At 38.2% G+C, this 23,620-nt stretch overlaps 1 protein-coding gene across 1 annotated transcript in view; it reads right to left on the reverse strand.

Moving 5' to 3' along the window:
• Cdep (Chondrocyte-derived ezrin-like domain containing protein) overlaps positions 1-23,620 on the reverse strand; it is a 69,481-nt gene that overhangs the window by 27,303 nt on the left and 18,558 nt on the right. The window contains exons 7-12 of the mRNA XM_071599736.1: positions 20,025-20,185; positions 18,364-18,438; positions 16,756-16,859; positions 15,124-15,254; positions 14,762-15,041; positions 4,917-5,112 (exon numbers count right to left, since the gene is read on the reverse strand). Of these exons, the coding sequence (XP_071455837.1) occupies positions 4,917-5,112; positions 14,762-15,041; positions 15,124-15,254; positions 16,756-16,859; positions 18,364-18,438; positions 20,025-20,185 (947 nt within the window). The remainder of the gene's footprint in view (positions 1-4,916; positions 5,113-14,761; positions 15,042-15,123; positions 15,255-16,755; positions 16,860-18,363; positions 18,439-20,024; positions 20,186-23,620) is intronic.

Here is a 23,620-nt window from a genome sequence, read left to right on the forward strand (position 1 = left end):
CTGAGAGAAAAATTAAACAGATTTGCTATGGGACTAAAATCATTCCTAGTTGTTAGACTATTGGTTATTTGAGGCGGCGATGGAATGCATCAAATGGTAGTCAAAGAAGGTCACAATGCACCTTTAAAATACAAAAGGCAATGAAATGATGAAATTCAACCATCTGAAAAGATTTGCGGATTACTGTATTTATAAGCAAACCACATTACTTTTTCTCTTATAATTTATGACTGAGATCCTATCTGTACATTTGCTACATATGCTCCTTTTATATTTAATTGTTAAAATTGATTCTTAAAACTAGGGTGTGTGCTATGCACCAATAAGTAAAGTACTCTCCTCCATACAACCCAAATAGGGTAGAAGTATTTGTTTTACCAGTGGTGCCAAACTGGCTTGAACATCATGCCTCTTAAATTCGTTCATTCCTTTTGATGAGCAAATAAAATATTCAACAGAAGAACAAATATGCTCATTAACATTCTAGGTGAATAATGAAGTAACTCCATCCCCTGGGACATTTGGTGATACAAAAACTAGCTTCAGCTTGGAAAATCCTACTTCCATTTAATATTGGGACTAGGCGACTATTATAAAAGGGAAATTTATCTGGAACAATAGATGTTGGAATATTTTCAATCCCTCAGAATTCTTCATTTGCACTTAGGATGATTTTTTTGAAAACTGAGAATGCCTGCTCCACTCAACATACAGGTATGCTATTTTTTTATAAAAGCAAATACAACAGCCGCAAATATGAATCTTTGCAGATAAATTGGGTAATTGCAATTGATGAATAATAAAAATGGCCAATCATAATTAAATGGAATAACCACAATATATGTTATCAAATATCAAAAACACACAAGTACATGTAATAAAAACAAAACAATATACCCTTTGCATTTCACTTAAAATATTCTCTAACCGAGTCAGTGATAGCAGCCTTGATTAAATTACATTCTTGAATTTGTTTCTAGATATTTTTCTTGCTTTTCTGGTAGCCCATTGAAAAGTTTTATACTTTTAACTGCCAAATTGTCTATCAGTCATAGTCAACGTGGGATCTAGTGATAAAAAGCAATCATTCCTTCACATATATAACATTATTAAAAGTATGCAGATTAAACAGTAAATACTTGCAATCACATAATATTTAAATGGTGTTCTTTCACATTAAAAAATCTATTCAAAATAAATTTCAGCCAAATCCTTATTACTCTCATGATACCTGTTAAAATAAAGGAAAGAAAGTAAAACCCAAAGCCGTACACTTAAGGGCACTTATAGGTGGAATATAGAAGGGGGTGGGAAAGTTATTGTTTGGCGGGAAGCCAGAGGCCCGTGACCCGTCACTCAAACAAATGAAAATTAAAATAAATAGTTCTACCAATTACTCCCTTGATCAGGTATTTGCACACCAAATTGACCTTCACAAGTCGCAACCACACACACACGCAGGGTTTACGGGGCGGGAAGCCCGACGCCAGTGACCCGTCACTCAAACAAATGTAAAATAAAATAAATAGTTCAAACAATTACTCCCTTGATCAGGTATTTGCACAACAAATTGACCTTCACAAGTCGCAACCACACACCCACACAGGGTTTACGGGGCGGGAAGCCCGACGCCAGTGACCCGTCACTCAAACAAATGAAAAAATAAAATAAATAGTTCAAACAATTACTCCCTTGATCAGGTATTTGCACCACAAATTGACCTTCACAAGTCGCAACCACACACACACGCAGGGTTTACGGGGCGGGAAGCCCGACGCCAGTGACCCGTCACTCAAACAAATGAAAAAATAAAATAAAAATTATATAACACTTACTCCCTCGCTCAGGTATTTGCAAACAAATTGACCTTCGCAAGTCACAAACACACACACACACAGGGTTTACGGGGTTGGAAACCCGGCGCCAGTGACCCGTCACTCAAACTCGGACGACACAAAAGTACAGTGCTGGAGGGGAAAGTGCCGAAAAACCTGACACCACTGTTAAAATAAATCTGAAAGCTCTGTCATTTTTGTCAATAAGAGAAACGCCAATAAAGATGGTGATCACCACACCAGTAAGCTTCCCTTTAAGTTTAGATGAATCCATGTTTTTCATAGTTCATCAATCCCACATTCTTTGAAAAGTTTTGTTAGAAAGTTTTAGTAAAATGACGGCCACTACAGCATGTCCTAGGATAAGTTTGGCAAATCTATGAGTGGCAACTTTGAAACTCCTGTCCCAGGACAAAGAAACAGTCATAAGCCCACTGACTGTTATACTGTTTAAGCTCCATGCACTCCACTATGCAATTAATCTCACGAAATGCTTCAAGCACTACAAAATTAGAATAGAAACTTTTATTTGGATACAACTGAATTTCACTGATTATGGAAGCAGTACATTATTACAAAGATTTTCTTAAATATCTCATATAATGATTTAGTTAGATAGCTGTCTTTGATTTAATAAATGGCCTGATATGCCCTATACCTTGTATGGTCTCAATTTGTTTGATCTCTAGGACAAATAAAAATTATTATTACTATCTGTGTCGATAAAGCTTCTTAGGATGGACAATCATACACTTTTCTCATTAAATCATGAATTTAAAGAGTGCTACTATCAACCACTGGTCTATAGTTTATCCACATCATAATTCAAATAAATGATTACTCAGGCACAATCAAGAAACAGTTATATGTTCCCTGACATGTAGTGGAGATGCAAAAAATTCAATTTATTTCTTGGCAATTACAATGGTAGGATCTGAATATAGATGGGTTCAGTCTCTACTCAACCATGGCCAGATTTTAAGTGGCTTTGAGCAGCATCAATCATATCGCCGCAAACTTAAGGTCTTTTTTTATCAAAATGCTTTTCTATATTTATCCGAGTCTTTGGGTTTTTATTCCAGTTGCCAGAAATAGGAATTCAGTGTGGCATCAAACCCGATTAAATTACACAAAATGGAATAAGAGGCATTTACAACAATCTTTAAGCATGTTCTCTGAAAATAATGCAATATATGCTCATGTTTTATAAACATATAGGAATAAAGACAGAAGGCAGGAACAATTTTATATGAATTACCTTTTTACTGTTTTTCATTAGCTTATCAATTGAGGAAACATTGGCTCAAGCTAAAACTTTATTTAAGGAGAGAAATGACACCATCGTGTATCATCAAAAGTTAAGAGAAAATCATTAAAATAAAATGTTACATAATTTATATTGGTGAGAACAATAGTAATAATATTTAAAAGAGGATTGGGATGGTGCAGTGGCTAACATACTGGCTTCTCATCGAGAGGAAAAGGCTCGGGTCAAATCCTGGAGACGGCAGATATTTTCCAATTATATCCCGATCCTTACTCAAGGTGCTTTGTCGAGAGCACTTTGAGTGGGTATGCTGCCCATTGGATGGGAAGTTTAACTAAGGACCCCTTGGCACCTTTCATTAAGATTATGCTAATGCCAATGCTGGGTTTCTCTCAACCCTTCCTACTTTCCCATACATCCCTAATAGTGCAAATGACCATAGCTGTTGCTTGCCTGGCCTGAAACTACTACTATAATATTTAAATGTCTTCATTGAGGTGAAATTGAGAAGAAACAGAAACTCAACTAATGATAATGAGAATTGGCATAAAATACTATGTATCATAATGGCCATTATTACATTTCAGCAAGCACATTTTTTTATATATCCCCCGGGGGCACTGCCTTTTCAAAAGGAAATTAAGTGCCAGGCTGGGCGGATTGCAAGTGGTAATGATGCCAAGGGCTAAACCGGCAGAGGCTTGACTACTGATAGTGCCTTCTTTGCTGGAAATGTCTTGACTGAACTACAACACTAAGTGTGGCTCACAATGATAAAGCAAAGGTGGCTCCTATGTGTAGAGAAGTAAACCCCCCCAAGGGGAGTGAACCTTAAGTACAATTCCTAGCCCTTCAGGTTAGAGTGTAGGGCATGGGGCTATCAGTCCCTTCTTATACAAATAATTCTAACTACCAAAACTTTGAATGTGCCTTGATGGAGAAGGATGGATTCTCAATATATCATCTGGATGTTATAGCCATCTAAGAAAGATGAAGAGGAAAAGCAAAAAGATTGGAATGGAGGCATATAAAGGTAGCCAAGGCCCAGAGCTGTAGAGTTCAGAAACAAGAGGGTAGAAAATGATACATTTTTAATAACTTACTGTAATTACAAATATTTTTGTAACACAGATGGAATGCAAATTTCTCACGGTGGCTTCTATTTATAGACTCAGAAGTCGTAATATCCTTTTCCAGCACCCAATTTGGCTTTGCAATCACAAAAAAGTAGCTTTCAACAAAAAGCCATTGATGAATATGGTAGTACAAGAGGCAGTATGGGAGTACTTGTAACTTCAAATGAAAAGAGGCACCTCAATTATACATATAAAAACCTGAGGAATAGTGGGTAGATTCCTAAAAGGACTAAACTAATTAAACTGATGAATTAGATTTGATGAATTCCAAAAATATGACTTTCATTTTACTATTGAGGACAATCGTCCTAGTAGCTATAATTCCAATTACAATAAGCATATGTTTAAAGTTTAATCCTAACTGCAAATGTACATACTTTTTTTGTTAGCATGGAAAAGATATACACTCATTACCTCGGGAGAAGATTACTTTATTTATCACAGCTTCCTCTTTGGTTTGTTAAAATATAACTGATAGATTCAATGGAATTATTTTTCCAGTTAATAGCTTTCCTGAGTATTGAGGAATACCTTAAGTATTAAAAATACAGCAATCATAGAGAAAAGAAATTATGCCAGTGTTATCCCACAGATATCTATTGAATTCTTTATTTTTAATTGCTCGAAATCATATCTATTTGATTTAAATATCTTTCATATTTAGACATGAAATCTAACCTGTGGAAAGACACCTGAACCATCTGGCTGGTGTGGTTGTTCATAATTGGTGTCTTGTTCATTGGCGATGCCATAATAGGTGAAAGAGGTGAATTTGGTGATTTAATGGAATTGTTGTGAGTCCCATTGACTTTCTTCTCCATGCTTGGAGCTTCAGCAGTTGGGCGGGGTGGCACTGCTGGTGATATTTCAGTTTCTAAAAAAAAAACAAATAAACATGAATTAAAATCTTAAATTAGGTTCTAGTGATGTTACATCTGCAAATGGAAAATTGGAAAATGTAAGCATGAAATTTAAGTAACAGGGCATAAAATTAATCAATATGATTTTTTTCCAAAAGATGGTTTAATTTACTCCAAGAAAATTTTCATTGGTCCCTTGCAATTTTGGACTCCAAGTTTTCAACACAATGTGTTTTAGTAGTCATTCTACCACATTATGCCATTTATTTAGTATGTGATTCTAGAAAATTATATTGCTTTTCAAAGTCAAATAGTATACCACCATTGATGGTACCAAATTTTCATATACAGAAGAAAAGCTTGGGATAAGCTTACACATATTCATTGCCATACAATTTTAGCACAATTAATCGAGCATCATAAATGATATAAAGCACTAATAAAATATGTAGAAGCAAACAAGGAGCTTGAAACCTAGTTTGAAAAATAAGAAATGGAAGAATGTCTAAGAGCCAACTTATCTCACTACAAAATAAATTAACTAAGATAATCTGTCCTTTATTTAAACACAATACATTACGGCGCACCTGGTGAAAACCAAATATTTTCACAGTGACATGCTTAGACCCAGTAAAAGCAAAATAAACTCACAGGTACATAAATTATGGCATAAAAATATAACATCATACATTTGTATACATAGAGTAACTCATAGTAATGATTAACTTAAACAATTGAATTACAAAAATTTTAACATCATGCATTACAAAAAAGAAATGACCAAATTTTACAATAGAATAAATAATCTATAGGCATGACATGACACATATTCAAATATTCTTTACTCACTATATTCCACATACTCCACAGTACGGTGATATGGAGGCTTCCTTAGTGACACTGTTGTAAGCAACCAATTATATACAGGGAAGTTATGGAGCAAGTCAACCAAACATAAAGGCAACCAAAGGAATACACCTCAAACAAAAAAGTGCCCATGTGCCTCATATAAAAGGTAGATAGGTGTTAAAAAATTTGAATACCTAAATAATTTCCTGAGTTTCAAAAATCAAATACATTACTCAAATATTTTTAGTGCACAAAAAAACTGGTTTGGTCAACCATTTATCATTTCTCTGTGAAAACCATGTGGTTTACATGTATTTCTGAGAAATGCAATTGTGGAAAATATTACAAAAATAATAAGCAGGTAGATCTACACATGAACAGTAACATTCTTATGGAAGTCATCACAAGAGGGAATTCTACATCTATTAAAAATGAAGGCATAATGGTTTACTTACAAAAAAAATAAAACTAAAGGCTTCCAAAATTTAATATCTTAAGGTGATGGGCAAATGAGAGGTTTGCATCAAGGCTTTCTACAATGAAATGAGAGGTTATATACCAAGATGTACTCCAAGAAAATATTGAACCATAAAATCCAAATAATAAATGAAATGAAACACTTATAGGCAAAGTGTCATTTATTCAATTTGCACCCTAGTTTTTACACAAGTACATGCTTGTAGGAAATACATTTGCACATGTTCTCGCATTTCCAAGCTCTTATCAATAACTTTTTATGATGACAAAAAGGCATCATGATCATTGCAAAAGGAAAGAAACAATGCTATGTCACCTTAAATGGGTAACATATGAACTGCAGATATGTCCCATTCACCTGGGAAACTCCAAACATCCTGAATGAGACAAAAAAGTATGGAGGAAGGGTGCAACAATGAGCAGCCTTTTACTCAATCATCCTTTCATGATTATAATTACAAACATTCAAAACAAGTAGAGGTCTACCTCTATGCTCTCTACATGAATATTGATAGTCATTGCCATTCTGTAGATGAATATAGTGCTCAGGTTAGACTACAATCAGCAAGTATATATCTGTACAGATATTTCAACCAATTGGATTGTTCTCTCAAATAAAGGTCTTGTCTCCCACAATATGACAACAATAGGAGATAAATATGAAACTTATAATAAAAAAATACAAAACTTTTTCATTCCATGAAAGTTCTTGACATGGCTCATAAAACTGACGAAAATACTTGAGCAATCACATCTTGGAACAAATATTCCATTATTTGAAGAATAATTTTTAACAGTAGTATACAATACAATAGTTACAGCATATAAATCCAGAAAAGGAAGGAAACCAAAATGCAAATTTGAGCTGGTGATAATTTCAACAATTTCTAGTTACTTTTACCTCTACCTAGATGAAAAAAGTGAAAGAGGAAAATTTCATCCCTCTAATTCCAATCATATCGTTATTACTACCCGATTTAATTTCACCAAGATCAATCATTAGGAAGACAGCAGAATAAAATGGCATAATTTCTTTGACAGGAATATCATTAGCTGATGATTTTACAAAAATGCAGTTTTTTGACTCATCATTAACCTCGGCATACTTTCCCATAATTGCATATGAACACATTTAATGTAAAGTGCTTTACTTTTGAAAAAAGAAAAAGAGAAAATATCTTGAAATGGGAAAGTAAAAGAGCAAAATTTATCGAGTGCAATACAGAAAATGTCTAACAGGCAACATATATCCCAGCAAACCTTGAAATGCTTTGGCACAATGTAATTGGCACATTCATACTTCATTTGCGCTAATATAAGTCACTTTTTTCCACATTCTTTATCCTGAAGACACTTCAAGCCTTACCAAACATTATAAAAATGTTGAACATGTTTTTAAACTTCACTTTCACACATTCTTTCTATCACTTGACAATGCCAACACACAGCTCTTCTTAAACCTCTTTCACATTCACAGATGTTTGAGACGCTAAAAATAATATTTGAAAACAACAATAATATTCATTTTACCACAGTTAAGTCCAAAACCATTTAAAAGCATTTAGCAAATGCAGTTTAAAGAAAATTATGCTGATTAGCAGATTACAACTTAAACTCAGAATATTTTTTTTTCCACATGTACAACTTGATCACTTGTGGCTTAGACTTCACTACATCCACCCAATGCTATAATAAAAAGTGTAAAATATTTGTACTTTTCTTCTACCCCCTCCCCCATTCTGTCACCCAGTTACACAGTAACACTGTTATCAAATCATTCTTTTCAACATTTCTAATTACAATCAATATTTCCTTCAAACATTTGGCAGTTGCTAGCTGTTGTGATACAACATTTGTCATAATTAACACACAGGCACACAGTTAAACTCCTCCACAATAACATATTAATATCTCATGCATGCTCTCATGCACATCAACAAAAACAACTTGAGACAATATGTGTTTGACTACTGGCACACCCAACCAGAAACAACCCCTATTATTAAATTTAGGGAAAAAATGAGCACAAAAGGGCTACAAAAAAGCAACTGCTTTAAATAAGCAAAAATGTACAAAAATAAAGAAAATGCATTATTAAATAAACTTACTCTGCAAAAAAATGTAATATGGCTTCAATAATGCACCATATAAATCTTATATCCTAAATACCCTTATCCATTGTTTACAATGATTCTTTGGCATGACAGTATAACTAATTTGGCACAGTAATACCTGAATTTCATCAAAGAAATTATGATCAAATGTGCCATTTGACTAGATCATCATGGATTCACTCAGCTTAAATCAAACGCTATAAAAACAGCATCTCTTCATACAATGTGTGCATTTGAAGAATAAATTAGTCAAAAAAGGCTAGTATTCTTCTAACTAAATATCATGATATAGGTTGTTCAACATGTGGAAATGCCAACCTCACAGAAACAGTCACTTAGACAGCTGCTTTACCCAAACAAAGACATTTAATCAGGGAGCAAAACTTAATTAAAAAGAAACAAATACATCACATAAATTTTGTATAATAAAAGCAAAATATACATCAAAATGCACCATGCAGTGGAGCGTTTTGAGGAAATACTGAAAAAATAACAGCCAGGAATAACAAAAGTCCAACAAAAAATAAACATTTCATGCTCAACTATAGATCTTACTAACGCGATGGAAACCAAAAGAACATGCAACTCGTATAATGAATATCAATACAGCAGGCAGTGAAAATACATCACATTGTACTGTAAGGGAATACAAAATGTACATAAAAATGAAAAAGTAAAAATACTCGGAGAGAGTTTGGTGGATATGGGGGCAACAGGACAAATAAATAAAATTATAATCAAATGTCTGTATGGTAAGACAAGCTAAGGCCAACAAACATATCAAATTTCAGACATAAATGTCATTTCAATATACTGCAACATGGACTGCAGAAAATAATGGTGAAAAAAACATATCTAACAAAATATTTTTACGGATGGAAAGCATTGCTCAGATGCATACAAAAAAGTATAATATATATAATATATAAGTATACTGCTCCCTGAAAGACTAACCTAGTGAAAACTTTTTCAAACCAACTGATTGTTTTTTGAAAAAGGCTTGCCGTTGACGATGGTCTTGTCTTACCACACACACAGGGAGAGCTTTGTAGGTTTTGGGCTTTTCAGTTTTTCAGAGTCTTTTTTCTTTCGAGACCAAGTGGGATACGCGAGGTCAGACACTCAGCAGGCTCAAGTACTGCCTGGTCGGGAGGAGGGCAGAGGGGTCGAATGGGGTGTGCCAGGCTTATCCCAGATAGTTCGGAAGTCCATTACGGTAATGCCAGGATGTGCCATCCATAGCTGAAAATGCAATAGAGCCGTTCTTAAATTTCGGAGGCAGCTGTTGTAGCCCAAAAGGTTAAGGTCTATTATCCAAGACAGCAAACACGAGTTAAGCACAAATGTGAGATTAATACAAAGAACTAGAGAGAAAGGTACAGAGAAAGTGGGGTGGGAAAAAAAAACAAGTATTCTGTTAGAAAAAGCAAAATAAATAAAAGGACATTAACATGAAAGAGGAAGCTTGTCAAAAACTCTATAAGTGAGGAGTATTATATTGAGCTTTTCACAGTCAAATATCAGTCAGGCTCCAATTCGATCATAGATGAAGACCACTGCCAGACTTAACAGTTGCATGAATATCAATTCATTTCACTCAATCACAGTTATGGTCGTAACCAAATACTTGAGCATCAATTATACATGAAGACATGGGTGATGTATATACAGTATTTTTATCTTCTAATAAACAAAACAAGGAATGAGACAGGAAAAAACCTTGAAAAACGTTTTACGCTCACGTTCCATAATTTTGATTCGATGCAAAGATCAGAAAACAGGAATGCAAAAACCACCAAGTTAATGAACATAAACACATTACTCTTTGAAACAGAAAAATGATATAGCATGGTTTATAACACTCTTAAACTTCAACAATATCAGAAGCACATGAACACTTATTAGAGAGACTACGATTAATTAATACCAAACAAGGAACAGTGGGAAATTATTCTTATGCGTGAATATTTGTAAGAGCAAAAACATGCAACAATCAGAGTTAGGAAAATTGGTAAGAATATTAAAACCACACATAAACACGTTTAAATCGATTGTGTTGAATCTACTTTTTAAATTGTAAGTAAGTTCTTACATTTGGCACATTGCAGAGAGATGAATATCTAGACATGCTCAAGGCATTGATCAAATTTACTTGAAAAATCAACCTATGAAGTAATGATTGTTAAATGATCTCAAAAGGATTACACTCCAGAGAATTGACAGCTAGTGAAACCCTAAAACATCTATAAATGACACCTACTGTTCTATTATTCATCAATGGATCCTAAATCTCTTAAAAAATTATAGCACCATCTAACAGCACAAGCCATTATCTGTTGTCTCAGTTACATATTTTCATATTTTTATTTACGCTTGTACAGTCATCAAATAATCTCTTTTATTTGACTTAATGCTGTACAATCCCATCACAGTCTGAAACATTGAATAAGTCAAGCAGTGCAGTCTCACTTCTGGGACTCATTTTATCACACATTCAAAATTTAGTCACAAGTAGTGACATCAAAACTCTGGTTAAAATGAATTTAACATATTTAATGTTCTTTAAACATCACACAACAATAAAATTTGATTGGAGTTATGTAACTGGAATCTATTTCAACCGTTTCACAATAAAACTTCCAGTAATGAACAATTTATTCCAAAAGCAAAGCAATACTAACTTTTATTATACACATTGGAATACTGATAAAATCACAGCATCAAAACTGACTTAGGAACCAGGCAACTGCAGCCTTTAGGATCAAATGACAATATGAAAGGTTGTACCATAATATTTATGTGTATTTCTCAGAATTTTCCATGGTTGAATGACTGAGCAATCTCCTTCATTGTTGCAAGTAAGGTATTTCAATCAACTTACATGCATTCCACACAAAAAACTGACACCTGAGTATCATATTTTGTTTTGTCATACATTCAATTAATCTTGATCTTCAAAGCCTACGAAAGTGTTCACATTTCAAAAAACCTTGACCCCACTGGATTCAAAGGGCTTCCATATATTATCATGCAACAATGCAACATATTAACAAATAGGAACCAAAAACCCAGCAATAAAATAACCAATGATGAAAATACATTGGTATTCAAAAATACATGGAGAAAGACAAATGCAAAGTAAGAGAGACACAGATGACCTGGAGGCCCATTGGTCAAACAGACGACTGTTTGGGCATGTACCCAGAGTACCGCACAGGGGGAGGGGGAGGTGGTGGCAGGAGTGTGGGCGAATCCCCATCGTCCCCAAAATCCATGATTACGTCCCCCAAACCTTCCACAACTCCCAAATCTTTGTCTCTTCTCATTCTTCTTTTCTTTGGTTTTTCTATCGTTCCCCTAGGACCAGTATCCATGACAATGGCCGAGAAATCCACGGAGGACGACGATGACCCCTCTCCCCCTGAGCCCACATCCTCCTTGGCCTCCTCTGCGAACTCTTCCAGTTCGTCCTCCTCCTCGACGGCCTCGAAGCCGCACTCCCACGGCCCTCCCCTCATTGGATCCATGCCAATCTCCTCCACCTCCTGACCGCTGACCGGATCCAACACGACCTTGCACGCCTCCTCCGCCCTCACCTCCTCCACGTAATATGTCTCGACCCTACCCACAACTACTCCGCTCGTACGTTTCTCGGGCTGGGGGCGGGGCGGCGGGGGCGGCATGAGCGTGATGACGGGCGGCGGGGGCAGAGGACTGAGGGGGGAGCGCGGGGGCCCTGCATGGGAGCCTGAGGGCGGCGGCGGCGGAGAGTCGAGGTCTCCGAAAAAGTAAGATGACGAGGAGAGCCTCCGGTGGGGGGAAGCGGTGGAGGAGGGGTCGAAGAAAGAGGCCGTGCGGGGGGAGGTGAGGAAAGAGGAAGCGGAGGAGGAGGGCGGAGGCGGGGTTGAGGAGGCCGGGTCGAAGAAGAAAGAGGAGGAAGCGGAGCGCGGGGTCTGGGACGACTCGCAGGGGGTCGCCGCCGCAGTGCTGGGTGACGGGGTGGGTAGGCCCTCGGTGCGTGCCGAGGGCGGGGGTGAAGGCCAGGGCTCGTCTGCCTCCGGCTTACTGCCGCCACCGCCGCACGGCTCCTCCTTGGGGGGAGGGAGCCGCCGGTCGGAGCGAACGGACGGGGAGGAGCGTGAGGATGAGGGCGAGGAGGAGGAGGGGGAGGAGCAGAGGCTGGGCTGGGGGCGGTCGCTGCTGGACAGCAGCTCGCTCGTCACAGAGTCCCCCTCCTCCTCCTCCTCGCCCTCCTCGGGGCGCTCCTCCCCTGACGAGGAGGTCGACACAGAGGGGGGCGAGGAGCGGGAGCGGGTGGAGGAGGGGGGCGAGTAGGGCGGCGACCCTGTGAACCGCCCGGGAGAGTCGGGCTCCGAATTTGTGGTGCTTCGCTCGGAGATTCGTGAGAGGGTGCGGGCGGGGAAAGAGAAGGCGGGGCAGCAGCTGCCGCTGCCTGGGGGAGGGCGGAGGAGGGGGGGCGCGAGGGGCGGGGGGATGTGCGGGTGATGGTGCTGGGAGGAGGCGTGCAAACTGGCTCTCCCGCGGCGCAGTCCACCATCTGGCTGATCCTGGTCCTTCGGGGTGCCCGGGGACTTGTTCCCCTCGCTCCGGCTCCCGCGGGCCCGGCTCCATCGGGGAGCCTGCGGCACGTCCTCGAGGCTAGAGCTACCGCTGCTCTCGAGGAGCATCATCCGGCGGGATTCGAATCGCCGCTCCATTTCCGCCCGCCGCCGGTCCCCTGAGGAGGACGACGCGGGGTTTTTCCGTCGATCTGTCGTGAGCTGATCGACGTTCACGTTCGGCTGAGACTTCCTCCTTTCCTCGGCGTCCCCGGAGGAGAAGGCCCGGCCTCGAGGCCTCAGTATGGGGGGAAGGGGAGGGGGCTTCCCGCCCTTCTCGCTCTCCCCTGTCGTGCTTTCGCTCTCTGCCGTCGGGGGCGGTACGTTCGACGCCTGGTGGGCGCCAGAGGACTTGTCCTCGATCGCCGAGCTCTCTTCCCCCGTGACCGCGGGAGCAGACGTGCCCATTGTTATGTCCTCGTCGTCCAAGGTGTCATCTTTGCTGGAGAATATCTGTGCGGGAGGGAGTCTTATTAGAGAGACGACGTCGCTGGGTTTTGCTAAATGGTGCGGAGGCGAGGAAGACGAGGAGGAGCCGGGAGAAGGCGCGGGTGCTGGGGGTACCGTTAAAGACGGAGCGTGAGGAAACGCGGGGAGTCCTTCCTTCAAGGGAGAAATGTCCTCCAGTTTCGGCAGTTCTAATGCGGGTTCATCGTCCTCCCGAGGTGGCGATATCAGATGAGGGCTCGGGAGGTCAACGGAAGAGACTTGAACGGGAGGAGGCGGTGGCGGCGGGAGATCCTGATCCCCACCGCTGCTGCTTCCGCTCTGGCCACTGCCCAAATGGCGCTTGTGGAGTATATACGGGATTTCAACGTCGCTCCCGGCAACAGACCAATCGACTCGCGAGGATGCCTCCTTACCACTCCCACTCTCTTCCCCACCCTCCTTCTCAGCCTCGGAAGAACCCGCCGTCGGCGTCAAGTCTATGCTCTTCTGATGGGTGAGGATGTGGTGGTGACGCCGAGGGATGACCAGAGGAAGGGAAGGAGGGGGGAGAGGATCGCTTTTCGTACGTCCCAATGGAGTGTGTCCATTGTCCACCTTGTCTAAAACATTCATTTCGCATTCCACCTCATCTTCAGTGCCTTCGAGTTCAAATATCTCGGGTTCTGCAACCGCACAGCGAGGAGATCTTGGTTCTTCAGCTTCTGCATTGTCATCCTCTTCGTCGTCATCATCATCGTCGTCGTCATCGTCGTCATCCTCTCTTTCAAGAAGTTCATAAGAATCGTGGGAGACATCATCATGTGAGAGCCCATCCTCCGTTGAGCCTCCCCCTACACCCAAACTACCACCAAGACCCATATGTACACCAACAACACCACCATCACTCTCTCCTCCGCTACTCGAACCATTGTTTGTACCTCCTGGGTAACTACTAGAATAAATTCTTTGTCCATCTGCATTTGGGGAGATAAGATCTGTGACAGCCACTGGAACTCCATCTTCGCAATAACCATCTAATCCACCATCATCATCCTCGTCAAGGACCAGGTCCTGACAGCTGGTGCTGCGAAATGGGCGTGTCTGGAAGGTATGAGGTAAAGGGGGTACGGGGATGGGAGGTGGGGACTGGGTTGGGCTGACTTCTGCATTCTGACCTTGAAGCCGTCTCTGCTGGTGAACTGGTATGGGTCTCCCGGCAGGAACCGTCGCATCTTCGTCCTCATCGTCGTCCTCTTCCTCCTCTTCGTCTCGCTGGAGGTGGGTGCACTCTTCGGGGTCATCATATGCGCTGGTTCCACCCCCACGCTGCATCTGCTGGACACCCGCCATACCCTGGTGGTGCAGGGGGCCAAGGACCTGAGGGTAGTGGTGCTGTGGGCTGGAAGCCAGGGACGTGGGTGGAGACAGGGTGTCCTGGCGGGATGTTGTGGCGAGAGAAGGGGTGTCCCCTGCCCTTGCCCCGCCCACCCTGTAGCACTCCTCCCCGTCCTCCTCGTATTCCTCCTCGTCCTCCTGCCCCCCCTCTCTGGCTGTGGTGTCGAAGTCTGCACTCCCCCCCCCCTCCCACGGCTCCTGGGGATTGTGGGAGTGCTTCCTCCAGAGAGCCCAGCGTCATTGATCCACATGACAGGGATGCTGGAGTTCCCACTATGTACAAGAAGATCATTGTCACAACTAAAGGATAAGGCGGTCCAAGCAGGGTTTCAATCACCAAAATGCTAAGAGGGGATAGCATATTTAAACAGCATTATGGATAGAATCCAAAGGGGAAAAGATGGGAAACTGAATGAGTGACTGATTGCATACAACAAAGGCTTAATGACATGCCTTTTAAATGAAAATGTCAAGATGGTTAAAAGTTAAAAAAACATACAAATATATAAGTATATGAATAAAATCCCATTTCTTTATTAAGTATCACACAAGCTTAGCCAGGTTGCCAAGTTAGTTTCTGAGAGGCAAATCATGAAATATGTCAGACATTTTCTAGAAGCATTTATTGTTATAGTTGTGGTATGAAGAGCTTGTATTATACGTATATAGGGCTTCAACGCAACTTACTGAAATATATGCATATGTAAGTAGTCAATATCCCTTAACCTCAAGTAAATTTTAATACCACACCTGAAATTATAATATAGGCAAACTTGTATGTTACTTTAACTTGATGAGGTTTGAGAAGCTCATATTTCAAAATTTAATCAGTTATGCAAAACAGCTGAGGTGAATGTGCTCAATGTGAAATAGCACAAAAAAGAGGTTATTTGCAAAGAAAAATGACATTAAAAGTAATGCAAGTCAAATAAAATCTAAAACAATTATAACAATCAGTATCAATGGTGAAAAAATTAACTAAGGGTGCATATGCATATAGTGAAATGGCATGAACTAAGCATTAAAATATTCTTATCATAAAGCAAAAAAATAAGCTCTTTTTTCCATAGGAAAAGTTATGGATGATTAATAAAAAAAAGCAAATAAATTCATATAGTTGAAAATAATAACAGCTCTAATAAATCTAAATATAAACTAATAATACAGCTAAATTTTATATAAAAACCAAAGCACACAATACAAAATATAACTGTTTCAACCAATACATTAACTGCCTACAGAGAATAAATGTTGAAATACAAAAATATTGTTTAGCAAAAAGATAAACTGAAGCCTCTTCATTATTAAAAACAAATTATGCATGTAAAATTTTCAGCTAAGCCTTATGACAGACAAGACATTTTTCATATATTTTGTTAGGTACAAATTATTATACAAAACATTCATGAGACCTCTCGTACATGTTTAACACTATACACTTAAAACATTTTTACAAAAAAATAAATCACACAACCATTAATAAACATACCATTGCTAACAGCTAAGAATTATATTTGACACATTAAGTGAGTGAAGAAGTGAAAAGTATAAACAACACATCAACCGATTATATAACAAGATCAAATACAAAAATCTGGATACAAGAACATACTTCAACATGCATAAATGCCTATCACAACATAAAACACCTATTACAATAGGTCATGCTTCTGTACATGTATTTTCAATTCCGACTCTCTAGCCATACATACATTCAGTCAGCTTTCCTGCAATGGACACATAAAAACATGCAAGCACAAGTACTGCCACCTACCAACGGCATTATCTCCCAACGGCAACAATGGATGGGCAGATATGCTTGTGCCGACATTGGCTACACTTGAATGAACAGAACTTGAGTGCCGAAAGGACTGTGACCTGCAGAAGAGAAGAGAGGAAGTGAGAGTATCATTTTTTTTTGGCACAGATGATGCCCAGTTTTCGGTATTAATCAATAGCATCACCCTCGGATACCCATCACTTTTACTTTTTTTAACTTTAAAGCCATTGGAGCAATTTAATGTGGAACAAAGCCACATCACCCCAAAATAAATCCTATTAACTCCCTAAAATTTGCTCAACGGTGAAGAAGGCTTGTCACAATTCCAGCAACTGCTTTCCAGTTGCCCTCCTCCTTCCCTTCTGGGCAAGCAGGTCAAAGTGGCAACACTCAAATAATTAAACACCAGATGTAGATGCATTTGTGACACCATGCTTCGCTAAATTTCTTTAAGGAACATCTTTATATGAAGATAACACAGAAAAAGGTTGAGAATCACACACAACTTGCAAAGAGAGCTCAACTCATGCCAAAACGTATATTACCATACAAAATTAAGAAAGTTTTCATGCAGCCATTTTATTTTTATTTCGTTGACCTATACTTGCCTTTGCTTATTGGGGTAAGTGTAAAAGAGAAAAATCCAATTTAAAAACAACACAAATGAGCCATTTAAATGATAAATTACACGTAAAGTATTAAACAAAATAAATCTGGAACACCATACAATTTCAGTAAAAATTAACCTGGACAGGTAGTGATAAAATCTTTTTTTTAATGTTCCTATTAGAAGTTTTGTTTGAAATATAGCATTTATTTATTTTTAAGCACCAATGAACCGCACATATAAGAAAAAAAATCATTCTTTTTGTGAATGAACCACAAATGCTATTGACTGTCAATTAGTTTTTAAAGAACAAGTTTAAAAAGATATTAAGCTAGTTGTCTCAAAGAAAGATGTTCCCTTTGATTCAGTACACTGGGATATACATCACAATATCTTATTCTTGGAAAATTTATGCATTTATAAGTTAGTGACAAAAATCTTGTACTTTCTGGTGTTCAATGTGTCTTCACAAATGTCAGATTGATATAGTTTTTTTTCCAAATGTGTGCAAACAGTGAGATAAAACCTGCAATGCTTACTTCATGCAAAATCAAAATTTTAAAATTAATGAAACCCAAAATTAGGTAGTTTTCTATTATAGACTTATGTTCTGCTTTGATTAGAATATTTTGAATGAAAATAACATTTTAAAGTTTGTTCAACTATTAATTTAAAAGCAAACAGCCAAATAAAGGTTATTTTGCAAATCAGGCCACATAGACAATTCAAATTATTATTCAATTTCGATGCATTGTTGAGGCATAATCACGACTCTATTATCTTAAAAAAAACTGCCTCAAAGGAAAATGTAGCAAGTTCAAAATAATATACTGAATTCAATTTCAATATGAAAAAATTAGCTGGAGCCTGAATGATAGAGAAAAACTGCAATGCTTGCAACAGTCATCCAAATTATAATAACTATTCCTACTTCATTTCAGAGCAAATTCTATTATGATGAGAAATTCAAAAGTAGAATTAGGCGAATTACTTACCTCTGAAATGTTTGTCTCTTGACATAGTTTTCTCTAACATACTCAACTATCTGCTTCTGGGTCTTCCCACTATACCTGCAAATGGGCAAGAAAACGGTATAAATTAATCATTCTAGATCAATATTAGTACACATTTTCTAACAAAAATAATTTGATATTAAAATTAGGTGAGCCCACATCTTAAAGATTTACATATTACCAATGGATGTGAAAAAATGTAACATCATGCATAAAAATCCTTATGAAATGCTTTATGAGATGACATAATTTTGGAAAAGAATGTCATTTCAACAATATTATTCTTTAAAAACTGAGGATCACATTGGCAGCAAATTTACACCAGGAAACATCCATCAATTTGACCTTATTATTAGATATTTAAGGGGCTTAAAGATATATGTAGTTACAGAAAAAAGATTACCTTTGCTTTTTTTCTGTTATTATCATGAGACTAAAAGTTATATTTGAAAAACAAAATATAATCTTCAAATTAATGGAATAGCATGAAGCTCCCTGTTAACTTCTCAAGGCATTGAATGGGAAAATACATAATACATACAGATTTCAGCTATAGCTGTTGATATTCAGAGGGTGAGGCACTGTTTGGGAAATGATGACTGGCCATTCAGTAGCAAGGTTAATTAAGAGACAAACTTTACTTTTGCATCCTAATGTTGATGCTCAAGAACGAAGATGGAATTTTGTGGATATAGCAGAAAAAATAGCCCTCTTCTTTCATTACTACCTCACTTCAATGTCAAGGGGAAATTTCATGGAATAAGAGGGAGGTAGATATTAAGGGATACGGTAGATGTTCGGAGGTAATCTAATTCTGAGCACTTTAAGTATAAATACCAGCTGGCATATAGATACTTTGACTTGGCAGAAGAATCTTGGATTTTTTGAGACAGGTCAGTTAAGACATAGGAACTCAAACTTAAGACAGTCAATCTTAGTGGTTCAGGCCATTTGACTTGTTATCTCCTTCTCTCTCCATTCTGGTCTAAAGAGTCCTTGATACAACAAATCCACGTGCATACCAGCCAATTTCTCCTGAACATGAATCTCAAGTCATTTCTTATTGAATGTTCCGTAATTAGGATTGTAAAAATAAACCATTGCATTGAAAACTGGTAATTACTAAACTAAAAATTTATTTATTAAAAAATATTTGATGGGGAGTCATCGTGCCCAGCTTTATTTAAAATAATACAACATTAATGACAATTAATCAGGAGGAAGCTAAAATACTTACCTGCTCCTGCAGCTTACCACTATCCCACAGCACTATATATTTCCATCTCCACCACACCTTTCCTGTCCAATATGCTACAGTCTGTTTTCAATTGGGCAGTAGTGTTTTATTGGTGAATAAATATAAAAAGTTAAGTGATACTGGCTATTCCGACTCTAAAACTTACTCTACACTTAATCCATACCTCCAAAAAGCAGCACACAGTGTACAGCATTTTGATTTCAAAAGCACATTTATTCCACCATACTTTCAAACAACCACATTTTGAGTTCACTGCTACAGACAATGCTGAATTGTGTCTAATCAAATCTATATTAAACGCTGATGCAATTTACATTGAACTAATAAATGCTCCACAAGAGGTATACACGCATAAAGATCATTATTAATGTATGCAAGGACAAACCTGAATGATGAGCCTCTGCTAAGGACTCGTTTCTTTTGCCTTGGGGTGTTCTTGATTGTCGAACATCGGAAGAAACCATGGTGTTCAACACATTTCTTCCAGAAATTCTTGCACTCGTTCCGTCCCTCAAAGAAAAATTCCACTGTGTCCTTATAATAACCCTGTGGATCGGAAAATCAAATTAAAATTTAGAGAAGTCGTCATAACAAATTTTAACAAAAACTTGGTAAAAATATACTTATATTTCAGAGGATAAATTTTCCAGGAAATGTTAGAAAGTATTAAAACAAACCATTCCTTAATTACCAGCACTCATGCAAGATTAACACATAATAGAGCAATAAATATTACAAAACAATTTCTAACTGCATTTTATGCTACAAAAATTATTCATAATACAGTGAAAGTCTGTTATCAATAATTGTCTCTCTAAAAATTCTATTTGCAGAAATGACATTTTTCAATGACAGGCTTTTTGCTTTTGAGGATGCCAGTAGTATTTATTTTTGAATTTATCTATGTACAAATACCACTGATGAATCTGCATCCCGTTCAAATCAAACAAGTAAAATACCAATTGAGAGGCAAACTTCACCTACTTAAAGCATGTGCAAACACAAGTTAGTGTTTTAACAGTTGAAAACCAATGGTAACCATTGAGGAGCAAAAGTGATACATATTTACAGTGTTTCAGATATATTTACAGGAGGGAAAATGCACATAAAAGGTTAGGTATGACGTAACCATTGTGACATAAACTCAAGAATCACTAGATGACAGCCAACATCTGATTTTAAAGTAACCTGCTAACAATAAATAATGGGGTCATTTGCCTCTGGAAACTAGTCCAGCAGTAATTAGTCACAAAAATATATAATTCATCATCATTCCATCTGATTTTATCAAACTAAAAAACTAGGAAGTTAATATTAGACAACAAGTGGATGCCATATATTTTGCTTTAATATCCTGGACAGGGATTTTATTTCCATTGAATCTTAAGCTGATCAGAATGCCACGCATGTATAGATTAGGTATCTGCATGGCATTTCCTCCAAAATATTGTTCTTTTCCAGATGCAGGAAAATATCATTTTATTGATCACTTGAAAAAACTCATTTTAATTTGCTAAGAAAAATTCTTTTCATATATCTTATGTAATTATATTTTATAGCATCAATTACTCCTGAATATTAATGCTTGATATTGAAATAGGATGTGCTGTATATAAATCATATCATTGGCATGAATTAGTATTATTATTATTAGGTAATCTACCAGTTAAGGTAGGTTTTTGGATAGACACAACTACCAAATAAATATTTTGTGATTCCTAACAAAACAAAATCCAGCAACCCAGTCTACATCAGGTACCTCTCCATCTCTGAGTACTTTCTTCCTCCCTTCATCCCATCCAACATCCCTATCATGTTCCTTCCCTTTCCTCGTTTGCCTAACGTTCTCCCCTCTATTACAGTCTTCAACATCCCACTGCCGATCAATAAGCCCTTCATCCATTTTTCCTGTGTCCATAGGATTTCTCCCAACAAACCCCTCTCTTCGCCCACCATACCAAGTACTTCCTCATTTGTTTTCTTCTCGGTCCATTTCACCTTCTCCATACTTCTCCAACCCACATTTCATAAGCATCCAGTCTATGTCTATCCTCCTGCTTCAATGACCACGTTTCTGCGCCGTACATAGGTACGCTCCATATCAAAGTTTTAACGAGTCTTTTCTTAATATCCTTACTCAACGTCCCTGTCAACAACACCCTCCTCCTTGTGAAAGCCTCTTTGCCTAGCGCAATTCTTCTCCTTACGCCCCTTCTACTTTGACCGTGTTGGTCCAAAACACTACCGAGATACGTAAACTGTTCTACCTGGTATAGTTTTTGCCCTCCTATTTTAATGTTTAGCTTAGCCTTTTTCTTTCTAGAAAATCGCTTTACCTTTGTTTTATTAATATTGATTCTCATCCCATACCTGTCGCACTGAATTTCCAATTCACTTAACAATGCTTGCAGCCCCTTGGCTGACTGACAAACTAAGCTTGGTCATCAGCAAACCTAACTGATTTTACGGATTCCCCGCCCACTTTCATTCCTACCTCCAGTTCTTCTCATGCTTCTTTAATCATTTCCTACGCATATACGTTAAACTACAAAAGTGATAATGGGCAACCCTGCCTTACACCTCTTCCTAACACTGTCCATCCCGACTCCCCATTCCCCACTCGCACCTGAGCAGTCTGAGACATGTACAGGTTGCAGATTAGCCTCCTTTCCCTCCAATCTTTTCCTATTTTCTCCAATATACTCATTAGTTTTTCCCAATTTACTCTATCAAATGCTTTTTCAAAATCTACGAAACAGGCAAATACGTCCTGATTGTATTCTATATTCCTCTCAATTAATAATCTCATTACTGCAATGGCATTGCGCATACCTCTCCCCTTCCTAGACCCAAACTGATCATTCCCTAAGTAATCATTTGCCCTACTCTCTATCCTTTTGTTTATCGATCCTGAGAAAAACTTTAGCTGCGTGGGATATCAAACTTATTGTCCTGTAGTCCTCACATGATGTAGCCTTTACCTTTTTCGGAATAGGAACTAAAACTGATCTCACAAAGTCTTCCAGCCAGATTCCTTCCTCATAGATACTACGAATTAGCCCATATAGCCTCTTCCTCCCACATTTTCCTAAACATTTCAGTAGTTCCACAGGAATGTTATCCACTTTTATGTCCTTATTTAGTTTCATCTCTCTTAATGCCCTTTCTATTTCATCGTCGAGTATGCCTGGACCTAAGCTATCTACCTCATGTTCCTTTTCAATGTCTAACTTTGTTGGTCTAAGTTCTTTACTATACAGTTCTTCTATATATTCCTTCCATCTCTCTTGGATCTTTTCTGTGTCAACTATTATCTTACCCGCCTTATCTCTGACTGTTAGCATAGATCTTCCTTTCTTCTTCCCGTAAAGATTTAACTTAGCTGTACAGCGCACCAATTTCACCCTTCCTCTGCAAACTTTCCATATCCTCGGCCTGCATTTTCCACCATGCTTCTTTTGCTTTATTTGTAACTTGTCTCAATTTATCATTTAACTCTCTGTACTTCATTTTGCCTAGCTCTGTGTTTGCATTTTTACATTTTCTCCTCTCATCCATCTTTGTAATCATTTCATCTGTGACCCATGGTTTCCTGGGGTCCCCTCTTAAATATTGTCAACAGAATATACCTGAATGCTCACTAAAATTATGCTGCATATTTACTTAACTAGATTCCATCTATTTATGAAGAGATAACATTATAATTTAGTAACAGCTGATCATTACTTCAGAATCATAGCACATCTCACATTGAATTACGTCTTCCAAATTCACAGATTCACTATGATCTTTGGCAATGAACTAGCTTCTCAATGTTGCTTGTTTGAGTTAAACATCTTATTTCTGACTATTGATTGATAATAAGCTACAGAGATGGACCACTGAGAGGACTCGCCTGATGCCAATAATATTGTACAACAACTGACATATTTACCAAAAGACAATTAGTAATATTTTCAAAAATTTTTAAAAATTGCCTTC

This window comes from Hetaerina americana, unplaced genomic scaffold, assembly GCF_022747635.1.
Source record: "Hetaerina americana unplaced genomic scaffold, ioHetAmer1.1.p SCAF_11, whole genome shotgun sequence".
Taxonomy (NCBI): domain Eukaryota; kingdom Metazoa; phylum Arthropoda; class Insecta; order Odonata; family Calopterygidae; genus Hetaerina; species Hetaerina americana.